A 24130-nucleotide genomic window follows, 5' to 3' on the forward strand; every position below is an offset into this window, starting at 1 on the left:
TCTATTTTTCAACGCTACTCATCATGTCTGGGACTTTCTCATATTTTAAATGATCCAAAATGGCTGTACTGTCACTGCTCTACATCCCTTTCAAAAAGACTTTACAATGACCCAGCAAAAAGAGACAGTATAATTGACATGATAGTTAACAAAAAGTCCTCTTCGGGTCTCTTGTCTACATTTCATCCAGGCCTCCATCTCCAAAATCTTATTTTGGCACTCACCTTTAAAAAAAGCACACCCAGTTCCAGCTAGTCAGGTGTCCACAGACCGGCTGCCTCAATTATACGTAACTAGATACGGTAAATCCTTTGCCTCAGGATTATCTCTATCAGTTCTAATCCCTGTGACACACAGGTCAGACTGATTGGCCTGCCCTACCATCAGAATACAACCTCTGTCTGTATCATCTTAGGTTTCCAATTCTACTCCTCTCCCAGGAAAAATCTGTGGTATCTCAGACATCCCACTGTGAATCCCAGTATCTCACAACAAACAGTAAGTCCAGAACCTGCCCCCTCATAGGTTTCAAGCAAGCTTCTCTTCAGTATAGCCTGATGAGGTTAAAGGGACCCTTCAGACATGCTATAAGTCTACTACAACGGAAAATATCTGAAGTTGCTGCCTGTTGTTCTAATTTCTGGGAATGCTCTCATGAAGAAAGACCTTTTCAGGACCAGGTTTCCATGCAAGCTGCATGGAATGCAGTGAGATTGCACTGCAGGTTCACAGTGTCCCAAAGACAACACAAGCAACATCTGGGGACAGCTGAGGAGCCAGAGAAAGTCAGAGAGAACAAAGCTTTCTCTGCAGGCTGCATGATATCACAGGGGGTTAATCTGAGCTGAAAAGTTGGGTGTTCTTTTTTAACATAATCTTGTTGCCAGAGAGAGTGAATACTGCTGCTGAGCTATGTCAGAATCACTCAGCTGAAAGTATCTATCTTCACATCACATCACCCATCGAGTAACACAAAGGTCCTGTGAAATCCTGTGACAGAGCAGATTCCTTGCTGGTACCATTCACTCCTGGGCTGTGATTAAAATTCTCTAATTATGTCTTGTCATCTCAACTGTCTAAAACCAGGAGCTGTTGGCAAACCTGTAAGACTGAGTTCAGCTTCAAAACTCCCAGGAGGTTTGCATTTTTTTCTTGGAAGGTCCTTAATCTCAGTTTAGGCCTGACTGTGCTTTCCATACTTGCAAAGCTTCCTGCTGAGCAGATGTGTTGTATCACAACATGCTTGCTCTAGTTTTGCATAACCATGAAATCTCAATGAGACTATGCTGTCCAACTATATTCTGGGCATTACCCTATTGTGACATCTCCAAAGAATCTGTGTCCTGTGAGTCCGGGATCCTTTTAGTCCCTTGTTCACACACAGAACAGCAAAAATATTATGGCTAAGAGACAATCCTAACCTTGACCCTCCACAGAGATGTAACTTTCCCAATAGAAAATACTCACAGGCTAAATTCTCTATTCTGTCAGTAAAAGCTGGTGCAATTTACTGAAGCTTTTGGCATGAGAGCAAAACCTGTTAATTATTAACTCGGATATTTTAGACATCTGCTCAGCTTTAGGGGATACATTATAAATAAAATCTCATCTCTTCAAGTGGAGAGCTGATCCCAAGAACATCTCTGGGATTCTGCCCTGCTTTTTTCTTTGTTCTTCTCTCCAACATACATTTCACCATCTCTTCATCCATCCAGAGCTCAGGTCAGCCAGTGTTACAGTCATCTTTGAACCTTACTCAGAAGAAACCCTTATCAGTTTTCTTTCTATTACTATCCCAGTGGTTGTATCCTACGCATACCTGGCAGATAGTTTCTAAACAGGACTTCAACCACTGAATACTTTTTCTCTGTAGAATTTTGACTGTCCAGTCCAAAGAGCAAATTCATGTCTGGTGTATTAATTTCACTGCAATCACCCACAGGGACAAACATAACCTACTACTCATTACACACATGGGGTCAAATTGACTCCTGCACCATTGCTGGTCATGCGGGAGTTATGCAGGGTGTAACATGTGGCCCTGCATATTGTCCTTACCAAACGCTTTGGCGACATCTCCTGGGCAGCTGCATCCTCCATCCTGCATAAAGAAAAGAAGGGACCCAGTAAACATTAGCACCCTGTGATCTGCAGCCAAATGGCCTCTCTGCAGGAAAAGCTTAGCAGGAGCTGACTGCATCACTGGTATATCAACTTGGCTGAGTTTCTAGGGAATCCATTTTATCCTTTATGTTGCTTTTATATATTAATCTCATTTACTCTGCCAGTATAGTGTAACGATAATACCACTGGTAACAGCAGCAATGTAAACTCCTGACTGACATTACCTAAATCTCAGAAACTGGAAAACAAAAACCTCTTCTTATGATCTGAATCATTCCCTGCCATTTTAATTAAAGGCTGTATGATGCAGAGGTACCACAAACCCCTACAATAAACCAACAAAGACATTTAAAATAACTTTCTCAGCAGTTTACAATAAATTAAAAGGTCACAGTAGGAGGAGTAAGGAAACATACCATCAGATATGTTGGATTTTGATCTGATAATCTTCAGGCAAATTGGGTAACCTGATCTTTGGTAAGTGAAAATTAATCTCTCATCCTACTCCTCACTGTTTGCTTCGGGTTTGGTAAAGAAACAACAGCACTTTCAGTTCTTTAGCATTTTAGAAACATGTGTTTCAGTTTCAGAGCAAAGTGGCTGATGAGGGCATTTTGGCTGAGGGATGAAAGTCATTTATGTGTGATAGGGCTGTTAAAAAGGAAGGCACATAGCAGAGCTCACGTGTTATGGCTTTTTAAGTTTCATAAAGGTCTGAGCATCAGATGAAAGATCCTTCAACCCTACAAAGTCATCCTAACAAGAGAGCTCCCCATTTATTTGAAGACTTTGAAGATCAGGGTCCCTTCCAGACCGCTGACAGGCTTCCTGCTTTTGGGTTTACTCCCCGAACTGCAAGGTTACTTCATTTTGTTTCACCTCCCTGTTGCTAGAAATATGTGCCTGTGTATGACCTGTGGCTGAGCACAGCTAGAAGCCCCTACCAGCAGCCATTTTAGAGCCAGCTTTCATGGGTAGCTGGCAGTGGGGCTGAGTGTTAGAACCCCTCTGTGCACAGAACAGGATTCAGACATAAACTGAGCAGGTGGATCCAAAAATGAGTGGCTTTTCAAAAGGCATCCCACTGGAAAGTGTGCCTGGCAGAAGTTTAAAGGCTTTTATTCCATTTGCTGATAACCTCTCGCACATTATGCTTTTTGTTGAGCTAGACACTCTTGCTGTCAGCTCCAGAAATGAGTGTTGGGTTGACAGCTGAATCTCTTTCTCTCCTGTTAAGGGCTGTACTTGTGCAATTCTCTCTCTCTGTCAGAACCTGGAGGAGGGTGAGAGCGTGCGTATGCATATGTCAGGGGAGGAACAGAAGAGGTAGAAAGAAGGGTCTAATAATCTTCAAAGAACAGTGTCAGGAATTTGCCTGACTCTAACTGAGACCAGCTGGCTATAAATGCTCTCTGGTTGATGGGTTTCTGTCTGTTCTTGTTGTGTGGCTCCATGCCTGACTTTCATAATTAACCTGGTAGTGGCAGTGATGGAGGCTTTTCACGAGGATAGAGGGTCTTACTGTGTCATCATTAATCACTAGCTTCTAAAAGAATCAAGGTACAAAATGCTGAGCAGACTAAGCAACTATCTCAAAAGCTCATGTGTTACCATTTAAGATAAAAGGAACAAATGATGATGATTCACAGCACTTCTTTATCTGTAATGTCTCCACTTCACATAAGCAGGTAAATTAAATGACAATGTTTCAAAGAAAGGAAAACAAAAAGAAGACGTACAAAGCAGTTATGCTGGAAGATGCCATAATAAAGCTATATGCATTACAATATTTCATTACGTGTGTAAAATCAAGTGCTCTGTTTAGAAAATGAGATGGTGCTTCCGCTGCATTCAATCTGAGAATCTTCCCCTTGCAGTTCAGCTAGTTCCAGCGAGGGCCTGGATATGTGCTCAAAATGACTTGTAAAACTGCTGGGATACAGTCATGGAGCTTGTTGCAGACAGCCTCTATCTCAGAGCCCTGGGGAAATTTAACTGTACAAATCCCCCTGCAAATTGAGGAGAACTGGCATTAATCTGAAGGAGGCTTACTGGAAAGGGTTTCCAGGAAGCCTGTAGAGGGCATGCCTCAGAAACAACTAGGTGCTAAGCTGAAGCAAAGGAGAAGACAGCTTTCCAGTCAATAGTTATTTTAACATGGCTAAAATTATTTTGTTTTTCCCAGTCTTGCTCTCAAAATAGATAGATCATTTACAACAAAATTTAGCCTGGAGAAAAACACAAGATGAAAAAGCAGCAAGAACTAGTTGAATGTTATATCCAGCTTACAACAGAAGTATAACTATGACTTGAATGTTTCAAGCAACCTTTACAATAAACTGTATAATTAGTTATTCCTACAGCAGCAGCAGACAGCTATTTATTTTGCAGAAGATATATAAAGTAGGTGGCATATACAGCAGTAGAAACAATACATATGGTGCTTTATTCTGAGCTACATATACTAGGCCTATTTCTGTATGGAAAGTGTTCTGTGTGGAGGAAGAGAAGGTATGGCAGGAGCTAGACAAAGAACTCCTAAGTCATCCTTCTCCTTGAATACCTATGATCTATTACCTTGGCAGGGTAAAGAGGAAAAAGGGATCTCGGTCAGGTGATGGCTAAATGAGAGAGCACACATTTAAGGCCATTTTCCATTCCCCAGATTGGCTGGCTTACTAAAACACAACTGCCTCTCTATCCAGCAGAGCAGCTCACTGACCTACAAGAAAAAGAAACTTTTATATTGAGTAGGGTGTTTCTGAAGGAGCTTTTCTGCTAAATGGCCTCTCCACTCTAACTCATTGCTGTGCTTTCTCAAAGCAAATGAAAAATGAGACTACTGGCCCCCAGACAAAAAGTGCAGGATAGAAACAACACCTGTATCTTAGGCAGAGTTTCCTCTTTCAGCAAACCATGAAAGATTCATTTCTGAGGTAAGCTTCAAGTCTTAAAGATAACTCAGCATGAGGAATGTAACTGGTACAATTTCACATCCCCCTTCTGTACGTGACTGTAAAGTAATAGGTCTGCCTAGAAATTGTCACCTTCATTGTCAACATATCAGCTCCAAAAATCATACATGATCACTTCAGTAATACAAGATGTTTGAAATCCCAGTTTGTGCTGCCATCCTAGCAGACTTGCTAGAGAGTGTATTTGAAGTGTGTTGTGTTCCTCAGAGAGCCCATACCATGCTCAGCACTGACGCTGTCTTATTCTGTGAGTAGGGCTTACTTCCCTTCAGACGTGACATTACAGAGATGCAATTTGATGAAGGTGCTGGACACAACAGAAGACAATGCAATAAAGCATCCCAAGGAAGACACCTACACCACACCATCAAGTATAATCCACATGAAGACAGCTGATATGCTTCGAATCCCATACATCCTTGCTGCCACTTTGGAATCAATGTGACAAAAATTAGCTGAGCATATTTTCTCCTGCCTAATTGCTGTAGATGGCCACAGTAAGACTCTGCCTGTAGAGGTCTCTTTTGACTCCCTGCCCCTTCCCAAATCTACAAAATGGCAGTAACAAGACATTTTAAGGAATGTCAAGTTTAATTCTTGCTTCTAGCTCTACTTACAATCTCAGATTTGCTTCCATTTGGGGTCTCCACTCAGAAGGGTACCTCTCTTCTTTAACAGTCCTGCCACAGGTCCAGCAATAACCACACGGGCCAGCCTTTCCAATAAACACATCAGCATCTACCTACACACTGTATAATTAAAGCATAATACCCTCAACCCCTGCTCTAATCTCATTAGCTTGAATGAAAGACTTGAGTTGCAGAGGTGCTGGACACCCTTGTTATGGGGTAATGGCTAGGGGGGTATGTAGGCTCACTTAAGTCTACATGATCTAAGCAGATCAGGAACTGATCCATCAGCAAAGCAAGAAATAACAGAACCGCAAAGAACCATCTGATATACACTCCATGTTTTCTTGGGAAAGCAGAAAAGTAATAGTCTTCTCAGAGTGCTAGCAGAAAATGATTGTTACAAAACCAGGATGGGTTTCTGAGCACCACTAGTAAGACAACATATATAGTTATCCAACCTTCATAGTAATGAGTCAGTCTTTCATGCTCTATTGCATATATATACCGCTGTCTGCTACACGCATAAACATTTCTAATACTGCCCTAGTCATAAAATCACAGACTGCTTTTCTTTTTTTTTCCTGCAAAATCAGATAAGGTAGTCAAGGATAGGAGTGAATGTACGTGCATTAACATTAAAGACAAGAGAGATGTGACTGCACTTTATACTTGTTTATTTGCTCCACTATACTCGCAGCCCCAAGTACAGTCAGGCCCTTTGCCTAAACACAGTTTGTTCTCCTCTCCCCTACTCTCCTCCCTCAGAAATGCAGGCATTTCCTCACAAGGATAATAATCACAACCCAACCAAACAAAACTGGGTCTTCCAGGGATTTCCAGTAGCTCTAGAACTCAACATGTGGTCTCTCCTACAGCCACAGAAGGAGACTGCTGACTGTACTTGTGAGCACAGAATACTGCATAGCCCTGATACATGCTTATCAGCTACCTTACAGACATCCTGCAGAGCCTCTGCAAGCCTGGCACTGTCAGGGATACAATGACTGGCTGGGCATGCCTAAGCACACAGGACCTTCGGGTACTGAGGGCTCCAGTCTAACTCAGTCTGAGACCATGCTTATAGATTTCCATGTGAGGTGAGTCTGATCTTGCTGGTAGACTGGAAGCATCCAGTAGCTGGCAATGCATATGTATTCTCTTTTTTTCTCTGCAGGCTCAGCATTTCCCCAGAGCATCAGTGGCAAACGAGCAGCTGTGCTCATCCAAACCCATCTCTGAAATGCTCCTGTTTCTGCACAAAGAGCTCTGTGAGGATATTATCTGGATACATCCAGCTACCAAAGCACAGACAGACGTATCATTTTGTCTTGTACTCCCCTCTGCTGCCTGTCTGTCACTTAGTCCTACTCTCTCGGGAAGGCTATGTTTACATTTCACTCATTTTTCAGAAATCTCTTGTAGGCAGTACTGTTTTGCTTCAGTATGAGAATTATCAAGCTTCTTATTCTGTTCGTGTAACAAAATACTCAGTTTGGGGAACAAGCAGAAACTTTCCAAAGTCACAAAAAGGAATGAGATGTCCAAGTCTTTTTAAATATTAAAGCAAGTTGGTTCCTTGAAATTGTCACTACCTAGCAGCCCGTATAGGGGCCAACTGGAAATGACAGAAAGAGAGCCTTTAACATGCAAGGTACCGGACTGTTTGATTCTCCCATTCTGCAGTGGTTTGCACAGGGGGAATCTGAGAGCAGACGATATTTACTTACAGAGATGATATGTCCTTTCAAGCCATGTGCTGAGTCTGCACACTCAATAACAGCACTTAGCTGTGGATAGCCTACTCCTGTCTTAATCCGAGTGGTACACACAGAACCTAGACAAGAAAATGAGAGGAAAAAACACAGGGAGTTAGGCTGGCAGAAAAGAACCACTGAATCAGAATCTCAGTGGTTGGAAAAGACCTCCAAGATTGCTCTATTTTAACAGTGGAAAAAAAATAATGTCTTTTTTGTTTCTGTCTTTATTATTTCTCATGAAGTCTCTATTGTAAATGTTATTCTCACTGATAAAAGGAAGACACAGGAAATTTAGTTTTGAAATGCAATCACACTACTACATGGCAACTGTAATAAAGTGACTAACATCCCTCCCCTTCTTCTCCAGGTCCCCACTGCCCAGTTTAGGTGTCATCCATAATGCTTCCTGATGGGGGATTTAATGCTTAATGGGAAAGAAATCTGACCAAGGTGCCTGAAGGGAAAAAGGACAAAGGAACCAGAGAGTCTCAGCTTCAGTGAGGCTCAGCATCAGCTTTTAATATCTGAATATTTCTTCCAATAAATATTTCTATTTATCTCTTTTCTACATGCATTTTAAAAAAACTAATTGTCAAAGAAAATATGTGTGGGGGTGTGTATACATGTATGGTACATGTGTGACTCTATGTGTGTGTCTATATAGATATATATAGAGAGAGAGAGAGATAAAGATATAGATAGACATACACACACACATATATAAGTGTATATATACTTTTTAAAAGGTACAGGCATTAAAATAAAAACTCCAATTACAGTTTGAACATGATAACATGGCTACATATCTTCTGGAATACCTCCTATACTTTTCCAGAGAAATTAAGTATCAAAATGAGAATTGCTCTTCGATGGTCCACGTCTTATCATTTAGGATACAGGCCATATAGGTCTGCATGATAACAAGAAAACAGATCCTAAACCAAATGCAGTGAAATCTTTTCACTCAACTGCAGTTAATCTCCTTACCCAGCTGATAGCCAGATACACTGAAAACTGTCAGTAAAGCAAAAGTTACCAATGATCTTTCTGATAACAAAGTGTAAACACTCAAAAGTATTTCTGCAAAGTAGGAAAAAGATGATTTTAAGATAATATCCACAGAGAAAGCATATACTTATATGCCCTGTGCTTTATAATAAATCACTTCCATTATCCACAAAGTGGACCACTGTCTAGGAGAGACCTCAAAAAACTGCAACCTCTGTTACATCATTTGTTATACTCATTTTACCCACTCAAGGGCCATATCATCTGATAATATAAAGAACCCACCTGCACTGCACTGGCTGATCACAGCTATTCTGTTAGTGGTACTAGCCAGCCAGTTTAAATATAGCCCCTACACAATGACCCCAGCTGTGGTCTGTGAAAGAAATGGCAAGGTGAAGGAGCACGTGAACAAGCAGCCAAAGGAGGGAAAGGAAAAAGCGTGACATAAAATACCACTGGTTATATCAGCAACTCACTGCTTCCAACTGTAGGCATCCACATTTCCTGGAAACACAACATCCAAGGTTTTGCAGAACATTACACTAGCACACTGCTTGTGTATTTCTTAATGTACTACAGAGCAAGGGTACTGTTATTTTACTGTCCTAAGTGGTCTAGGAACTCTGACAAGCAGACAGCTGCAGCATTACACACCAGTTCCATCTGGAGAACTAAGTCACCCATGCTGCCATAAACCACCCTCATCTGACTGGATTTGACTTACCTGGTCCAATACCCACTTTAATAATGTCTGCTCCAGAAAGAATAAGTTCTTCTACCATCTCTCCTGTCACCACGTTGCCTGCCTAGACAAAAGGAACGATATCACATATAAGGCAATTTTAAGACTAGTGCAGCAAAGACAAGTTGTGATAATGTAGAGTTTTATCCAGATCTTTTACTCGTTGAGCTACGTAGTCAGAAAGAGTATAGCTCACCATATTCTTCACTGAACATGCCACTGAAACTAAAGAGATTATACAGGTACAATCTAGACTCTGATTAATTTCATGATTGGTCCAATAAGCTCAGACTGCAAGATATGTATTTCAAAACCAAGTCAGCTTTACGAATTGTCTCGAGCAAAAACTGTATATAACAAACTTACATGAAACATGATTCCAGTTGCCCTCATTACCCACTTTCAGCTTACACTGTGAGGGGCAATTCATTTGTAAAGACTGAATTTAAGAGCTAGAGAAAACTTAAGTAACAATTTTTTAGGACTTAGCAAGTGTTTGTAGTAATGCTGATAGATAAGCAGAGCAGAAAGCAAAACCTAAAACAGTTACTTAATATTTGCTTCATTTCTATTGAAACAAAACATCTGTGGAAGTTAACACATGATCTGCCCAGGAAATGTCGGGCAAGTCCTATTCTCCACTTATTGCTTTTTGGCTTCTCGTTCATCATTTATTTATTTTTAATGAATTTTACTCCCCACTTTCATTGACCTGAAACAGCTGGCAAGTCATGATCTGAGACACTTGAAAAGAACAATGATGAATTTAGGCAGCAATTTGTGATATATATGACACAGGTCTATTTGACTTTTCTCAAGACAGCATGATATTGATTTAAAAAAATAGAAATAATAACAGAGAATCGTTGGGAAACTGAGAATATATGAGTACAGCATTTCCAGCTAAGTGTTGCTTTCTTTCTGCTCAGTGGCAATTTGTTATACTAAGCATTGCACAGTCCAAGGTGAGGTGACAGAGAGCATGCTGCTTACATTTGGGAAGCAGTCTACTTTTGGAAAGCAGATGATTCTGTGAAGCACATTATGACTCGGTGAAATACTGGATTACATGCGACAGATTTGTCAAGAGGAGCAAACACATATTAAAGCCAGTGGCTCAGCGAGATTTAGGATCAAATCTGTATTTACGTTGAACAGCAGAGTCTTCTTATTAGCAGCGCATGGCAGGTTGTCAAGCTGTCTCTTCAGAAATGTTAACCAGACGTTTAATGCAAAATTACTGTTAGAGAATGTTAACTGCAGACGCTGATTCAAAATCCTAGCAGGGAAAAGCACTTATGTCTCCAACATGCGTTTTTTCTTCCTGAAATGCACGTGCACACACCAGTGTGCTTCCGTATTTCTGAATCTGCAGGTCCTCGACAACTTTTATGGAAGATGTGAAGCTCTACATAGCAGACTTCAGCCTACTGATGACAGGCTTCCTTCTCTTTTCAGACCTCTAAGAGGACAAAAGACACTGTCAGAGAGATACAGCTATCTGAATGTGAAAGAACTGTAGTGTCACAGCTGAAGAGCGGGGAAAGCTGCTTTCTCACATCCAGCTGACCCTTGCTTCCAATGAGACCATTGGCTGTTTAATCACCGATGCCAGTATGACAGCTGAGTAGAGGTTAAAGGGCTTTTGGAAGGCCCACCACCAAGATAAAAACAGATCACTTGAAGTGGGGAAAAAAAAAGGACAGATAATACGAATGTCAAAAGACTGAGACTAAAGAGATGAACCTCCTTGAAAATTTACTAAGAACATAAAGTAAGCAAAGTAATTGGAACTTGTATGAAGAAGTAGTGTGCTTGGAAAGTGGTCAGAAAACATAATTGGTGAATATATTGTGTTAGCAAAAACAATGCTCAACATACTAACGCATTACTCATCTACTGTAGAACTTACTTTCTTGAAAAAGATATACCCTAGTAATCACCTTATCACTAATGTAACTTTGCTACTTCTGTCAGTAAAATAATAGCATCACTAACAACTGCAAGTCCCTGCAGCTCAGGCTAACTAGAATGCCCTTCAGTGTGGTCAGTTATCAGCTCTGGCAAATTACCCTGGCTGTGTGTCTGGCCTTATGTGCTCAGAATGACATTCAGTTGTACCATCCATCCCTCAGTGTGAGGTTTCAATGACTGTCACCCTGGCTCATTCCAACCCTACCCATGATGACCAAACTGTGGGTCAAACCTGAGGGAAGTCCTGACCTCACAAAAGTCAAAGGGAGTTTCACTACTGACTTCAGTGGGATCAAGATTTCACCTAACAGGATTATAAAGGCTACAGCTTCACTGACGGAGATATAAAATTAGTGAACACAGTAGGGTAGTGCCTCTGAATCTCAGTCAGGCATTTGATACTGTGCCTCATAAAAGCCTGCTATAAATATCGACTCACACTGACTAAGACAGGAACACTGCTGCACTGATTGAAAGCTGCTGACAAATGGCAATGGATCAAGCTGGGGAGAAAAGTCTGTGACAACAGTTCTCAAACTTTCTTCTTGTATCCTAGAGGAAAATGCACAGTCTGTGCTTCCACACTCTCAGAACACTGCCAAAGGACACTTCCCACCCACCAAAGTAAGGAGTGCTTTATAGGAGGAGGATAGAGAGATGATGCCCTTTACTAGGCTGACCCACATCAGGTGGGTGTTTGTGTTCAATACAGTGACTAATCCAAAACAGCAGTCTTGGTAGTATCACTGTCTTTGACCTGGGATTCCAGCTGGCCTCAGCTTTGAGGCTCCAGCCCATGTGGAAACACCGTAACTAGACTGACTGCTGCTTGTTGCAGAGAGAAACTGGGAAGCATCTACACAGATTCTTCCAACTGATCTCTGAGGCCATGAGAAGTGCTGTCACTGACTCCAGAGGGAACAATGGTTTCTGGCCCCTTCCGTTTCCCTTTGCTTCTGGTTTTGCAGTTCTGATTGCCTTCTTCTCCAGTCCACACCTTGTGGGGGTTCCTCCTGCAAGCGTGAACCTGCCTCAGCCTTTTCCTCTCTGCTACACACTCTGCTCCCTTTCACCACAGCTTTTTCTGTATAACAGAGAAAACTACACAATGGAAAAATTCAGAATAAAAATTAGGGAAAGCTTGCTGGCACTGATATTTTAGCTTTCTAAAGAGGCCTCCAGTAAAATGGAAGAACCTTAACACAAACAATTACACTAATAGATATCAACTACACTTACTGCTATAGAGGTTCTGTCCCTCCATCATTAATGTCTAAAGCAAAATTTCAGTTGACATCAGTGTGAGGCACAACCCAAAAACGTGATGCTATGCTACAGCTTAATATCCCACTGAACTATTACTCTTGATTCTGGGAAGTAGAGCCAAATCCACATGGCTCTCAAGAGCTCTGCTTTTTCCTCCATCCTCAATCTAATCTAATTCAAGGCAATTCATGCAGTCCTTTTTTGCCCCCACCTGCGTTTCCTACTTTTTGTCTTTCATGGATAAACTGATATTTGTAATTCAGTATATAAAAGAGTGAAAAGACTCAGGGCAGAAAAAAAAATAAATAAATAAGGTAATTGTAAAAGCAAGTATTTAGAAAAGGAAAAAACATGCTCTTGAAAAAGCACTTATGCAAGACACAACCTTCATCTACACTGGAGTATTGGCCCCGGAGAGTACTATGTTAATCACAGTTGCCTTGCACATCACATTTCAGCCTCAGAGCTGAACCCATTACACGGCCCCTGGGAGCACACACTCCCTGAGACCTGGGGTTGCATTATTGTTTTGTACTGCTCTGCAGCTGACTGTGGAATGAACGGTCATGCTGAGGAAAGCAAACAAGACAGCCTGCAAGGTCCTGGAGATCACTTTCAGCTAGGAGAAAGCTCCTTTATTTTTATATCTTGTATTTAACTGCTAACTCTTTAGTTTGAAAGCTACAACAGCAAAGCGCATACTGCAGGCACAGCACAACATCAAAGCAGCCAGAGAACAGGCAGCAGCAGGACACGTCTTCCAGAGTACCATGAAAACAGTCTAGATGAGTACTGCAGCCAAGAACGGCTTCAGAAGGCCATTTTTGTGCAGACTGCCAAGTAAACTCATTCAGAAATGGGGCATAAATGTCTCCCTAGCCAAAATGAAGACTTTTGGAGACTGCACAGACTCTGGAGGCCTTGGAAAACAAAAGGTTTTTGAATACTCCAAGTCTGTTAGTGTGTTTTTAGGAATGAAAGTTTATCCCTGTTGTAGATGAAAAACACGATCCCTATTAAGCCACAATCAGAGAGAGAAACCACAGTTGGAGAAGGTAAATGAACAAGTCAGGGCCAGCATATGTTTTTAAATAGGTCACGCTCTGAGATCAAGACTTATAGGAAGAAAAAACTTAAGGCACAGAAGCAAAGGAACTAAGAAGTTGAACAGATGTGGAAGATGAATGAGACCTGGCATAAGGACCTTGGACTTGACATCTGGGGTTGATATGTGATTTTGGCACTTACTCCAGTGCCTTCTGAGCAGTTCATCTCAGTTGAGCTCCCTCCTCAGCCAGCAAAGTCAACAGCCTCAAGATTCCACCTGGAGGTGGAAGAGGGGATAACAATTTTCTCACCGGAACTGACAGGGAAGAGGTTTGGGTTTGTTTGTTTTTGTTTTCAATTGTTCAAAATCCCTCCCCACAACACTTCACACCAAAGAAACTAGAGCAATAACAGCCCTAGTGTTACTAATTCCAAAGCAAGGAAACAGTTCCTTCCCTCACTATTGTGAGCATGAAGCAACCAGCTCTAAAACCCCGCAACTATATCACACTTCAAACTTAAAAAGGTTCTCCTCAAAGTCACAAGAAACAGAGACACACCAAAAAGCTTCCCATGACTGCTGGGATGTGATGAAGGATGCCTGTTTATTAGCCTGTGGTAACCTAGAACCCTCACCAGGCATTTCAGATCACCTCAATCTTCCATCATTCAGCAGGCAAGAATGCCACCTTCTACTGACATTAGAGGAAAGAATGGAGTCTTCTGTGAGCTGCTTGAATGTGTAGTTTCCTATTGAACCGAGTCAAACTGTGCACTTATGATCACTTTTACTCCACATTTATTTTATGCACAAACTGTTATGCTTGGCACAAACAAGTGGGAAAGTGTTGCCTAAGCACATAACTTTTTGCAGCAGTGGTGTGAAGAAAGTTTAGTAGCCTCATTAAGAATCTGCTGCTTGAGAATTTCGGATATTTTCATGAAAACAAATTCAGACTCATTCCATCAAAAGCCTTGAGAAACAAGTCAAAGTATGGCTTCGCTGCAAGTATTACCATCGCTGATGCACATACCTTACTCTTAATGCAAGAGGACCAGAGGAAGAATGGCAGCAGTACTCTGAGAAGGGACAGGAATATCACAGAAGGGGCATGAAAAGCTCTGGCAGTGACAGTTTTGCTCCCTCGTGATCTCATCCACAATTACATGTGACACCTATGGTTCTTTTCATAAGCAAGGGTTAGTCTGTGTTCAACTAGTGATCTAATAGTTGGAAACAGCTATCAACCTCAAGTGACCACAGAAGTAGGCACATTCCCACAGTAAACCTCAGCTTGGAATCACCAAAATAAACCTAAATACTTTAACATTAGAGGTTGCATTTGGTGTAGGAAGGAGGATGCAAGTAGTAGAAAAATTGGATCCACCCAGCCTGAAATGTCAATATCACACAGCTATATCAGAGCACACATTGAACAGATATTTTCAGCAATGGAAGACTGACAATGCCAACATGTTATTAAACCATCATCATTTGGCACAGAGTCAACACCTTGCTGAACTGAGAGATGAATAGAGCTGCCCTCTGTATTCTCAGAAGAGTATCTGTCCACATACATTTGTCTGGAAAGCAAGATGTTTCAGACAGGCTTCTTTTTCTCTCTCTTTTTATTTCTTTCCTCCAATGAGGACAAAGAAATTGATGGAGCTATACAGGGCTCTCAATGCCTACCAAGTCCTTTTCACAGACAGAATTCACATGACACATCCTTTCTACAGACTTACCATAATGGTGTGATTTGGGAACAGGGCGCGGACAGACTTCACAAATGCCACAAAATGTTCTGAATAGCCATTTGCCACATCCAAGCAGATGTATCTGATAGGTGGGATGGCCTCTAGAATGCTTGTTAACTTATCCAAATCAGCTTTTCCACTACCTGAGCTTGCTGCTACATGCTAGAAAGACAGAGGGAGAACAAAACAGAGCCGTTAATTGGTAAAAATTGCAGTAAATACTCCTTGTACATCTTTTGCATAGGCTTCAGGGGGGCTTCAAGGGAAAGCTGGTTAAAGACATGCTATATAATATTAAATAAATGCCTTCCTGGCAATACCAAGAAGGCTCCCTCTGTTTTGTTTACAGTATCTTAAACAAAGCAAGGTTACTGTTTTATGAGCACTTCATTCCCAAGTGGGTTATCGTAGTCAAATATAATCACCTGAGATGCTCAGCTATATTTAGACTAACACAGACACAGAGGCTCTAACTTGGTGCATGTCCAGGGAAACGGTGGCAAAATTTGGAGTAGTGTCACAGAGAAGGATTTGGATTTAAATTCATAAACCCTTCCCTGATCTACAGAATCACACAACAGTTCAGTTTGTAAGGGACTTCTGGAGACTGTAGTCAAACCCCCTCACTGAAGCCAGGTCTGCTTCAAAACAAGCAGATTGCTTCCTCCTTTGTCTTTGTGAGAGTTCTTTCCACCTGAAAAGTAGTTTCTACAGCTGTTGGCCCAAAAAAAACTGCAGAGACCCAAGGTCACAGAGCAAGTCAACATTTAATCACTAGGAGAGCCTGCTCTGGTGATATTAGGAACCACAAAGAGCTATTTAAGTGCCAAGTGTCCAGGCACAGCATATTCCTAGGGTCACCTTCTAACCTATGGTGGCATATAAGGAATCTTGATGAACCTAAGTGATAGACTGACTTTCAGACAATTCTGTAATCAATAGTCTATACAGCATAATTATAAGGTAAGGATACAAAACAGCTAGGCAGTATTCTTTTCTATACAGGACACGCTTCAAAACTGTGCCATACTCTAAGGAGTACTGGAGATAATTAGACCTGCTCTCCTACAGGTGCAAGGAGGTAAATGGAAGACACACACACACACACTGACAACTTTCAAAACTCATCCCTACTTGAGTCCAGCACCCAGGCTCTGTGTCCGCATGCATACCTGACAGCAAAGACTCTGCCTAGCACTAGGACATGCACGGTCAGTTCACTGTTGGGTTAATTCAGTTGTGAACTTGGGCTCCTCCTTTCCCAACACTACCACTGCTCCCACCAGGAACAAAAGGCCAGCAGCCAGACCAATTCCTATTCCTTCTTGTTTGCTCATGGTAGTTCTCCATTTCCTTTCTGCAAATACATATTCTTTGTTTTTTGCATCTTAACATGAACACTTTCAAAACAGACTCAAAGAGCTATTCTTTCTGAACCAGGACAAGCCACTTCCCTAGATGTGTTAAAGAAGAGCAAATATCTTCATTCCTCAAAACCTCACTTCACAACAGTATTCCCAAGAGACCTCAAGGTATGCAAGTTCAGAACAAAGCAATAAACCATAATAATTTACAGTATGAAAATGTACCTCAAGGCATTCTGGGTGATTGGCAGCAAACAGTTTCCATTCTTCCAGAGAATAATGCTTGTGAATTGCAGTGAACATTGCATGCTAGCAAAAATAAGAGAACTTATATTAGTGTCCAAGTTAACTCATCTTTCCCTCAGCTGTGGAATAACAAACAGGATATCACAAATTCCCATTTTAAGTATAGACTCATCTTGCTTGAAAGAATAACAATGAATAACAGTGAATAAGCAACCAGGCTACTCCAGATGGCTCTCCAAAGGTAGCTTAGCATACTTGAACAACTTCTCAGGATCAGGTTTCTGACATTTAATAAAGTTATGGTCAATATTTTGCTTGTGTTTATGCACTGTAAGAGATTAAGGTGAGACTTGAGGCCAAAGGCTAATTAACTAGAGACTCCTGACTGCTGCAGCTTTATTCAGTAACCCACTCTTTCAAAACCTTTTTTTAGCTAACAGGTTTTTTTCTGCAATGGAACACATATACACATCAGAAACTAAGCTCTAGAGATCCCCCACCTGAAGCTGAGCTACATCCAGTAAACATTCCCACTAACATTCTTAATCTGGGTCTCACTCCAGGCAACAGTGCTGCTGTAAAAGTAAAGCTGCTTTGAAGCAAGACCACACCTTATTGCTATTCATTTTATAACTCCTCGGCCCCATTCTCACTCATAGCTAAAAATTAACAAGGGCTGTTTACCCTTATTCACTGGGTTCCCAACTATTACAGAAATGAGAACCAAGACTTACTTTAGCCATAGCAACAGCCATTTCAAATGTCCCCACAGTGTCCATGTTTGCCACTATAATGGGAATTCCCGTGTACGTCTGCTTGGAGTTGCGGAAGGTGAAAGTGCGCGTGAGGTCAACCTGCAACAAACAAGCACACCTTCTTTTCAGCAACTGATTGAATCCTAATGACTTTTGTGATGGATTTCACTGACAGCAAGTTTGAATAATGCCTCAGATTTTCTCCTTTCATTCAGCTATTGCCTCACTTAATTTCATTTATTAATTACAACCTCTGCTTTCCAAACAACAAGGAAAATACAGATATGAAGTAATATTTTCTGTGTTAGAGAGCTCTTGTGGAAGAAAAAGAGGGTTGATATTTAAAAGAACAACAAGCACAGTGCAGATGTGTTTGGAAGAGACATATAAGGAAAGAAAAGACAGTGACAACTGTGAATGATTTTATATAGAAGTAGCCTCAGCTGTTTGTGTGGCTGCCCGAGAAACCAGGGGTGAAATCCTAACTCCACAGAAGTAAGAGCTGGAATTTCCCCTGACTCCAGGGCACAGATAGCTTTGTCCTACTCTTTAATTAAGTGACAATATAATAATTCAAAACCAAGTTCACTCTTTGCTATAGTTGCCAGCTACTCTTGGCTATACAATATGAACAGTCATAGCTTTGTTTATTAAACCACAAGGCAAACTAATTTCCAAGTTAATTTCTTATAACTGTGTCAGCCTTTGCCTTCAAAGTTAATTCTTCTCAGCATTCTCAAGCGATTGCAGTAACACCAGGTATTTTGTTCTAATACAAGAGGAACACCAAAATTTGATCAGCTCCCACTGATCTGCTGCTTAGCATCTTGCAAAATGGAAAAGAAATCTAAGAAATGCTCAACAGTAAGATACTAATTTAGTTTTTGAAATGACACAGTGAAAAATGGAAGCTCTTTCATAGTTTTCATTTATTCCTCACTTCCTTAATCCAGGAACAGACAGTGGCCTGGCCTTCACTATCAGAGTGGCCTGGTTCTCCAACCATCTCCGCTGACATAACATTCTCCTATCAATTTATGCTGCAGCTAACAAATGGAGATAGTACAAGGAAGACATTTAATGCATTTCATTCACTTTCTTATGCAATGATTAACTAGATACGAGGTTAAAAAAAAAAAAATAAAAAAAAAAAAAAAAGGTATGACACAAATAGTTCTACAGAGACAATGGTACCAGACCTACAACCTTACACAAATACAGAGGAAAAGTCTCTTTCAAATGAACTTAAGAAAAGTCTGAGTCAAGATGCAAAGCTAGACAGGAAACATGAGGCCACTAATGTCAGTGATTTGCACTTTCACCTACTGTAACTTTTAACACATCACTTCCTTTAGCCAACCAGTTAGAAGGATCTCATGCAATTGTCCACTCAGCTGATAATACTGTAACAGTAGCATTTGTGTAGAATAATTGCAGGGCCTTTACTAATGAGGCTTTTGTAGTACAAGAAAAGGCAAAATGCTGCAGGGGGATGCAAACATTTATGTGGTGCTCTAGTTCTCCAGCCGCCAACACCAAACGTTTGGGAAGGAAACATCAAAATCAAGGCAAGTTTTAAAGATCCCTTCCTTAGCCTACCTTCCCAGGTCCTTCCCAGTGTTTAGAGACCTTTGAAGACAAAAAACCTCTCCAATCCCCTGAGCTAAATAGCCACTCACGGACAAAAAACTTGCCCAGTACTTTTATTGAAAACATTCACATCTTTAGTCTCTCTGGTATTCCATAGCAATAAATTCCAAAGCTTATTTATACATTACATAAAAAGCATGACCTTTACCTCCTAACTACATTCAGTGCTTCCTGCATCTTGTTTTGTGAGAGGCAAGCAGCAACCACTTATCAGTTTCACCTTTTCTATTCCACTCCTCATTTCTTGGGATTCTAGCATATTCAACACGGTTGCTTCTTCTCCATACTGGATAGTCCTAAGGTTTCTTTTTGTTCCCTTGACTGGAAAGTAAGTGTTACAGTGGATACCCTTGCCTCTATCTTCTATAGCTACTCTGGCATGGCACACTAGTCTTGTCAAGAATATTCTTGCGTACTCAAGATGAGCATATCAAGTTTCTCTAGTAAGTCTTCTGACCTCTCTGTCTTATTGAATGCTGCTGAGCTGGTGCTCTCAGAGGTCCACGATTCCGAAATCTATTTTCTAAGTGGAAAAAAGCTAATTTATAGCTTATTGTTCTATGCATAAGAAAAAATAACGTCAGATTCAAGGACTGTTCACCATCTTTCAACAACAGTAAATGTTCCCTCAGGAAAAAAAAAAACAGATCATTAAAAAAAAAAAGTCCATTTAAACTCCCACCTAGACCTCAGGCAGATGAATACAGTGGGACTTTGTTCTGTTAAAGCTCCCAGGTCTTGTTTAAATTTACAAGTATAAATTCAAAATTAGAGGACAGCAAGCCCAGTGCACTTACATGGGACACTCTGCAGAGTCTAAGTCCAGCAAAGGCAAGAGTAACAGGCTATGGGAATGCCAAGCCACTGACAGACAATGCTGTACTCCTACAGTCTCTGACTTCAATCCTTGTTCTCAATAGTTTTACCCTGAGTTTGAATTCAAACTTCAAGATTTCTGGTATCTTTTCAAAGAGAAAACAGTGATAAGAAATGAAGATGGTGCACAGCATCAAAACCAATCATCAGAATAGCAGACCCTCAAGTAGAACTGCAAACAGCCAAATTGGCTAAGGAGCCGACTGCACAGAAATCTAGCCTTGTGCAAATTGAGGCATTCACACCAAAAAAGCAAAGCCCTTGCTGATAAAAGCTTCAAAGCAGCAGCTTGCTGGGTAAGAGGCACTGTAGTATGCTACCTCTGTTCTGCTGCCAGCACTATTTATTTATATTCTTGTTTTGAGGCAGACTGCGGCTGTCCATTTCAGATCTGGCTCTCACAGACACTTTATTCCTGTTGCTACAGCCTCAGTGATGGTGTCCAATTTCTTAACCTTCATCAGTTTCCACTGACCTCCCCCTCCCCCCATGACACGCACTTTTTTTTCCTCATCTGAAATGCTTTTAACAGTTCATCATAGCCACCCGCTACAACCCTGCCATATCAGCTCATGTTCCCCCTATCATTTTCCCTTCCCAGCAACCCTTCTATCCACAGCCTGCACGCTGCTAAATATATATCCAACAGCACTCTGAAGGAGCCATGTGCCACTCGCTGGAGCACAGCTCCACCTGTTTGCCAGGCTGGCACAGTGACTTTTACAGAGGGGCTGTGTGTGCTGAAAGCAAAGGGCCAGAAGGGATCTAATTGCTGTATGAGGGGTCTCTGGGCCTTGTGAGCAGTAGCTATGCACCATGAGTCACACAGCCTGGACATTACTCCTTGCAATTTAGAAAAGACTAACCCAAAGTGACCCTTCTACTGGGGAGGTCCCTCCAATCTTAGGCCTGCACAGTGGCAAAAACGCTCCAGCTCTGTTGCTGGCCCCCAAACCCTATCCACACACCCCTAAACGACACAACCACCCCTGCTGCCCTTTCCAGGCTTCTCTTTCTAACTCACTCCCTTGGTCTCCGTCACTCACAACTGTGTTTCCCCTGGAGAAAAGCTTAATCCTCTTTCCATCCCCCAGCACAGCGTAAAACCTTCATCAGTCAAAGCAAATCCTTTCTCAGCCTCAGGGTTACGCGAGGTGAACCAGAAGGCACCTTCGCTCCGGAGGCGGCCATCTTTTCTGTGGAGGCAATCCCCACAGGATTTCCTGGGGTCTTCCCTGATCTGGGGTGAGAGATAGCAGCGGGGATCTCCCCGCTAACAGCAGCCCTGAGCCAAAAGGGTCGCAGAGGAGCAAAGGAAGCCACTGGAGGGGTTACAATGGCTGCAGGAGGCACGGATCCCACCACTCCCGTTGCCACCTGATGGGTTCAAAGCTCGGGCCAGGCTGATCCACGAGCACATTCTTGTTTTACGTTCGTGTCAGCGGTAGAGCGCTACCCACAGGCCCGGAGCCGGAGGACGCAGACGCACCCCTGCCGCGGGGCGCGCACCCGGCAAACAGCGCAGCTCACCCCCCTGCCCCCCCACCCGCTCTCCGCAGCGGCACCTGTCGGCAGCAGGCAGCCCCCCGACCCTTTCATTTTCCCTTTCTTTCCAGCAAGGAGCGGGGCAGAACCCCGCCTCACAGCGCCCGCCGCGACCCCCGCCCCCCCCACTCCCACCCTCCCCGCTTCCGAAAAGAGCGCCGCATCCACCCACCCCCCTCGCAAAGGGCGTTTCGATCGGGGAGGGCACGGCTACGTTAGTGAGGGGATAAAAATAAAGCGGGGAAGGAAAGGAGGGCGGAGGGCTGGGGAAGTTAAGGGGGCTGAGCGGGGAAAGCATGCTGAGTGCCCCCACCTCGGATCTGCTTTTGAGGCTGCTTCGTTTGGGTCTGAGCAGGACATCTTTAAAGTCCAGCTTGAGGTCTGCGTCTACCCGGGGCATCTTGCTGGGGCTCTCCTGGCGACAGCGGCGGCCCCACTGCGCTGCGCTCCGCCGCGCCGCGCCGCCTGCCGAGCCGGGGCGGCCAAAGCCCGCGGGCCGCGCACGGAGCCTATTTATAGGGCGCGGGGAGAGCGGCGCGGCTGCTGGGCCCCATCGCTTTATTAGGAGAGGGCTGGTGTCAGCCGCGCAGCTCGCTGCCCCTTCTCCCCCCTCCTTGTTTTCTTGCCGTCCCTGCGTGTAGCGGGGGAGACGGATGGGGACGCGGATCCCGCTCTCAGCCGCCGGTTGCGGGACGAAGCGCGGGCACGGCCGCCGGCACAGCGGCTTAAGGGCAAAGGAAGGGCAGAGGAAATGGCGCCTCCGTGTGACCGAGCGGCCCTGACGCTGCCCGCGCTAGTGGGGAAACCCGCCGCTCTGGGGACTCCCCTGCCGCTGCCCGCGCCGCGCCGGCGGGCTGACGGCTGCGGGCCAATGGCCGCCAACCAACCGCCAGCTCCTCGCGCCGCCCGGCCCTGAGGCGGCCGCGCCGGTGAGCGCTGAGCTCCGCTTCCCGCCCCACACTTTGCAGGCTCGTAGAGGGCCGGCCATTGCCCGGCAAGTCGTTGATGGAAATCAGGGCTTGTAGGGTGCTTCCTCAAGCGCTTGTGCCCCGGTCCCCACTTGCCATCCTCCGGCGATGGCGCCTCAGAGCACGGCCCGGCTCTCGGAACCCCCCTCCCCCCCCCCGAACTGGTTCCAAATGTGACAGCTGAGCAAAGCGCTGTGCAAGTGTTTGGCGTTAGAAGTGAGACGTTTGCAGCTGGCTGGTCACAGGAGAACGGTCAAGCTGCCAGCCAGCCATCCACCTGCAGCTGCCTCAGCACACGCATTTCTTATTTTAGCACATTAGAGAAGCAGTAAGCTTTATTATTACTAATAATATTTTTTTTCCCATCTGTATCATAGAGAAGCCCAATCTGGGACTTTATACGATCATTTTCAATGTGACAGGAGGGGATATAAACACCAATAGCAACAGAATTAACTGTGCTGGGTCCAGACTGCACGTACTGGCACAGGGATTGATACAAAGGTACCATAATGTGCCGTGAGATCTTTGAGCTTAAAGTCTGTTTAATTACAAAGTCAGTGGGTTGCTAAGACTTCTTTGCAAAGCACAAGTGTTGTCAGTGACTGGAAAGTGAAGCAGGAGAGGGTCGTTGCTGGCTTCCCTTCCTTGAATACCCTGCAGGATGAGGCAGTGTTCTCTTTTTTTATCTACAACTTGCACGCATCCAGTCAACACCCTCCAGCAAAGCTCTTTACAACTTCTTTGGTGGATGTTTAGTGAGATTATCATTGTTCATCAACAGAAACAAAAAGCCTGATGGTCACAGCAGGTGTACAGCTGACAACCAAAGCATACGCTGACTTCTGTGCTATGGTTCCCAGTAAACTCCATGGTCTCATACAGCTCCATACAGACAGCCTGTATCAGAGTTAGCTGTGCTTTTAAAGGGTGTGGTGAGCAGTAGGATAAGCACTGCTCCCACAAACTGTGTGTCACAACTTCATAGCAAAATTGCACATCTGGAAAGAGCAACATGCTGCAGCATATGTGACAAAGCTGTTTCACTGTTAAGAAAAAGCAATAATTTGGGGAAATAACTTTGTTTTCTTACAAGAAATTAAAATTATCTTTATTTTTCTGTTTGAATTTTGACCTTGTCAACTTTGTAAAGCATTTGCTGATAGCTGGATCAAGAGACCTAATTCAGCAAACCCTGCAAATGCAAGCAGATTTCTTCTGGCTGTGGAGATAAAGGAGTTTCTCTGAACTATCACTGGTACTGCAGCATCCACACTGTGCCTCTTGCTGGCCCTGATAGTCACCAGAAATGGGATGAGTGAGGCTGACACCCCTGACCTACATAGATGTTCCAAGCTGACTTCAGCCATGTGCATGATGATCACTTCTTCTAAAGAGGAGAGAGTCATGCCAGAGATACTTTCATTAAATTCAAAGGTC

General features: G+C 43.1%; 1 protein-coding gene across 1 annotated transcript in view; it reads right to left on the reverse strand.

The window, feature by feature from the left end:
- Positions 1 to 22791, reverse strand: part of GMPR (guanosine monophosphate reductase) — a 34776-nt gene extending 11985 nt beyond the window's left edge. The window contains exons 1-7 of the mRNA XM_072329077.1: positions 22036 to 22791; positions 17631 to 17750; positions 16876 to 16959; positions 15275 to 15448; positions 9224 to 9305; positions 7459 to 7565; positions 2059 to 2101 (exon numbers count right to left, since the gene is read on the reverse strand). Of these exons, the coding sequence (XP_072185178.1) occupies positions 2059 to 2101; positions 7459 to 7565; positions 9224 to 9305; positions 15275 to 15448; positions 16876 to 16959; positions 17631 to 17750; positions 22036 to 22122 (697 nt within the window). The 5' untranslated portion in view covers positions 22123 to 22791. The remainder of the gene's footprint in view (positions 1 to 2058; positions 2102 to 7458; positions 7566 to 9223; positions 9306 to 15274; positions 15449 to 16875; positions 16960 to 17630; positions 17751 to 22035) is intronic.
- Positions 22792 to 24130: the final 1339 nt, after the last annotated feature.

Source organism: Excalfactoria chinensis, chromosome 2, assembly GCF_039878825.1.
Source record: "Excalfactoria chinensis isolate bCotChi1 chromosome 2, bCotChi1.hap2, whole genome shotgun sequence".
NCBI classification, from domain to species: Eukaryota; Metazoa; Chordata; class Aves; order Galliformes; family Phasianidae; genus Excalfactoria; species Excalfactoria chinensis.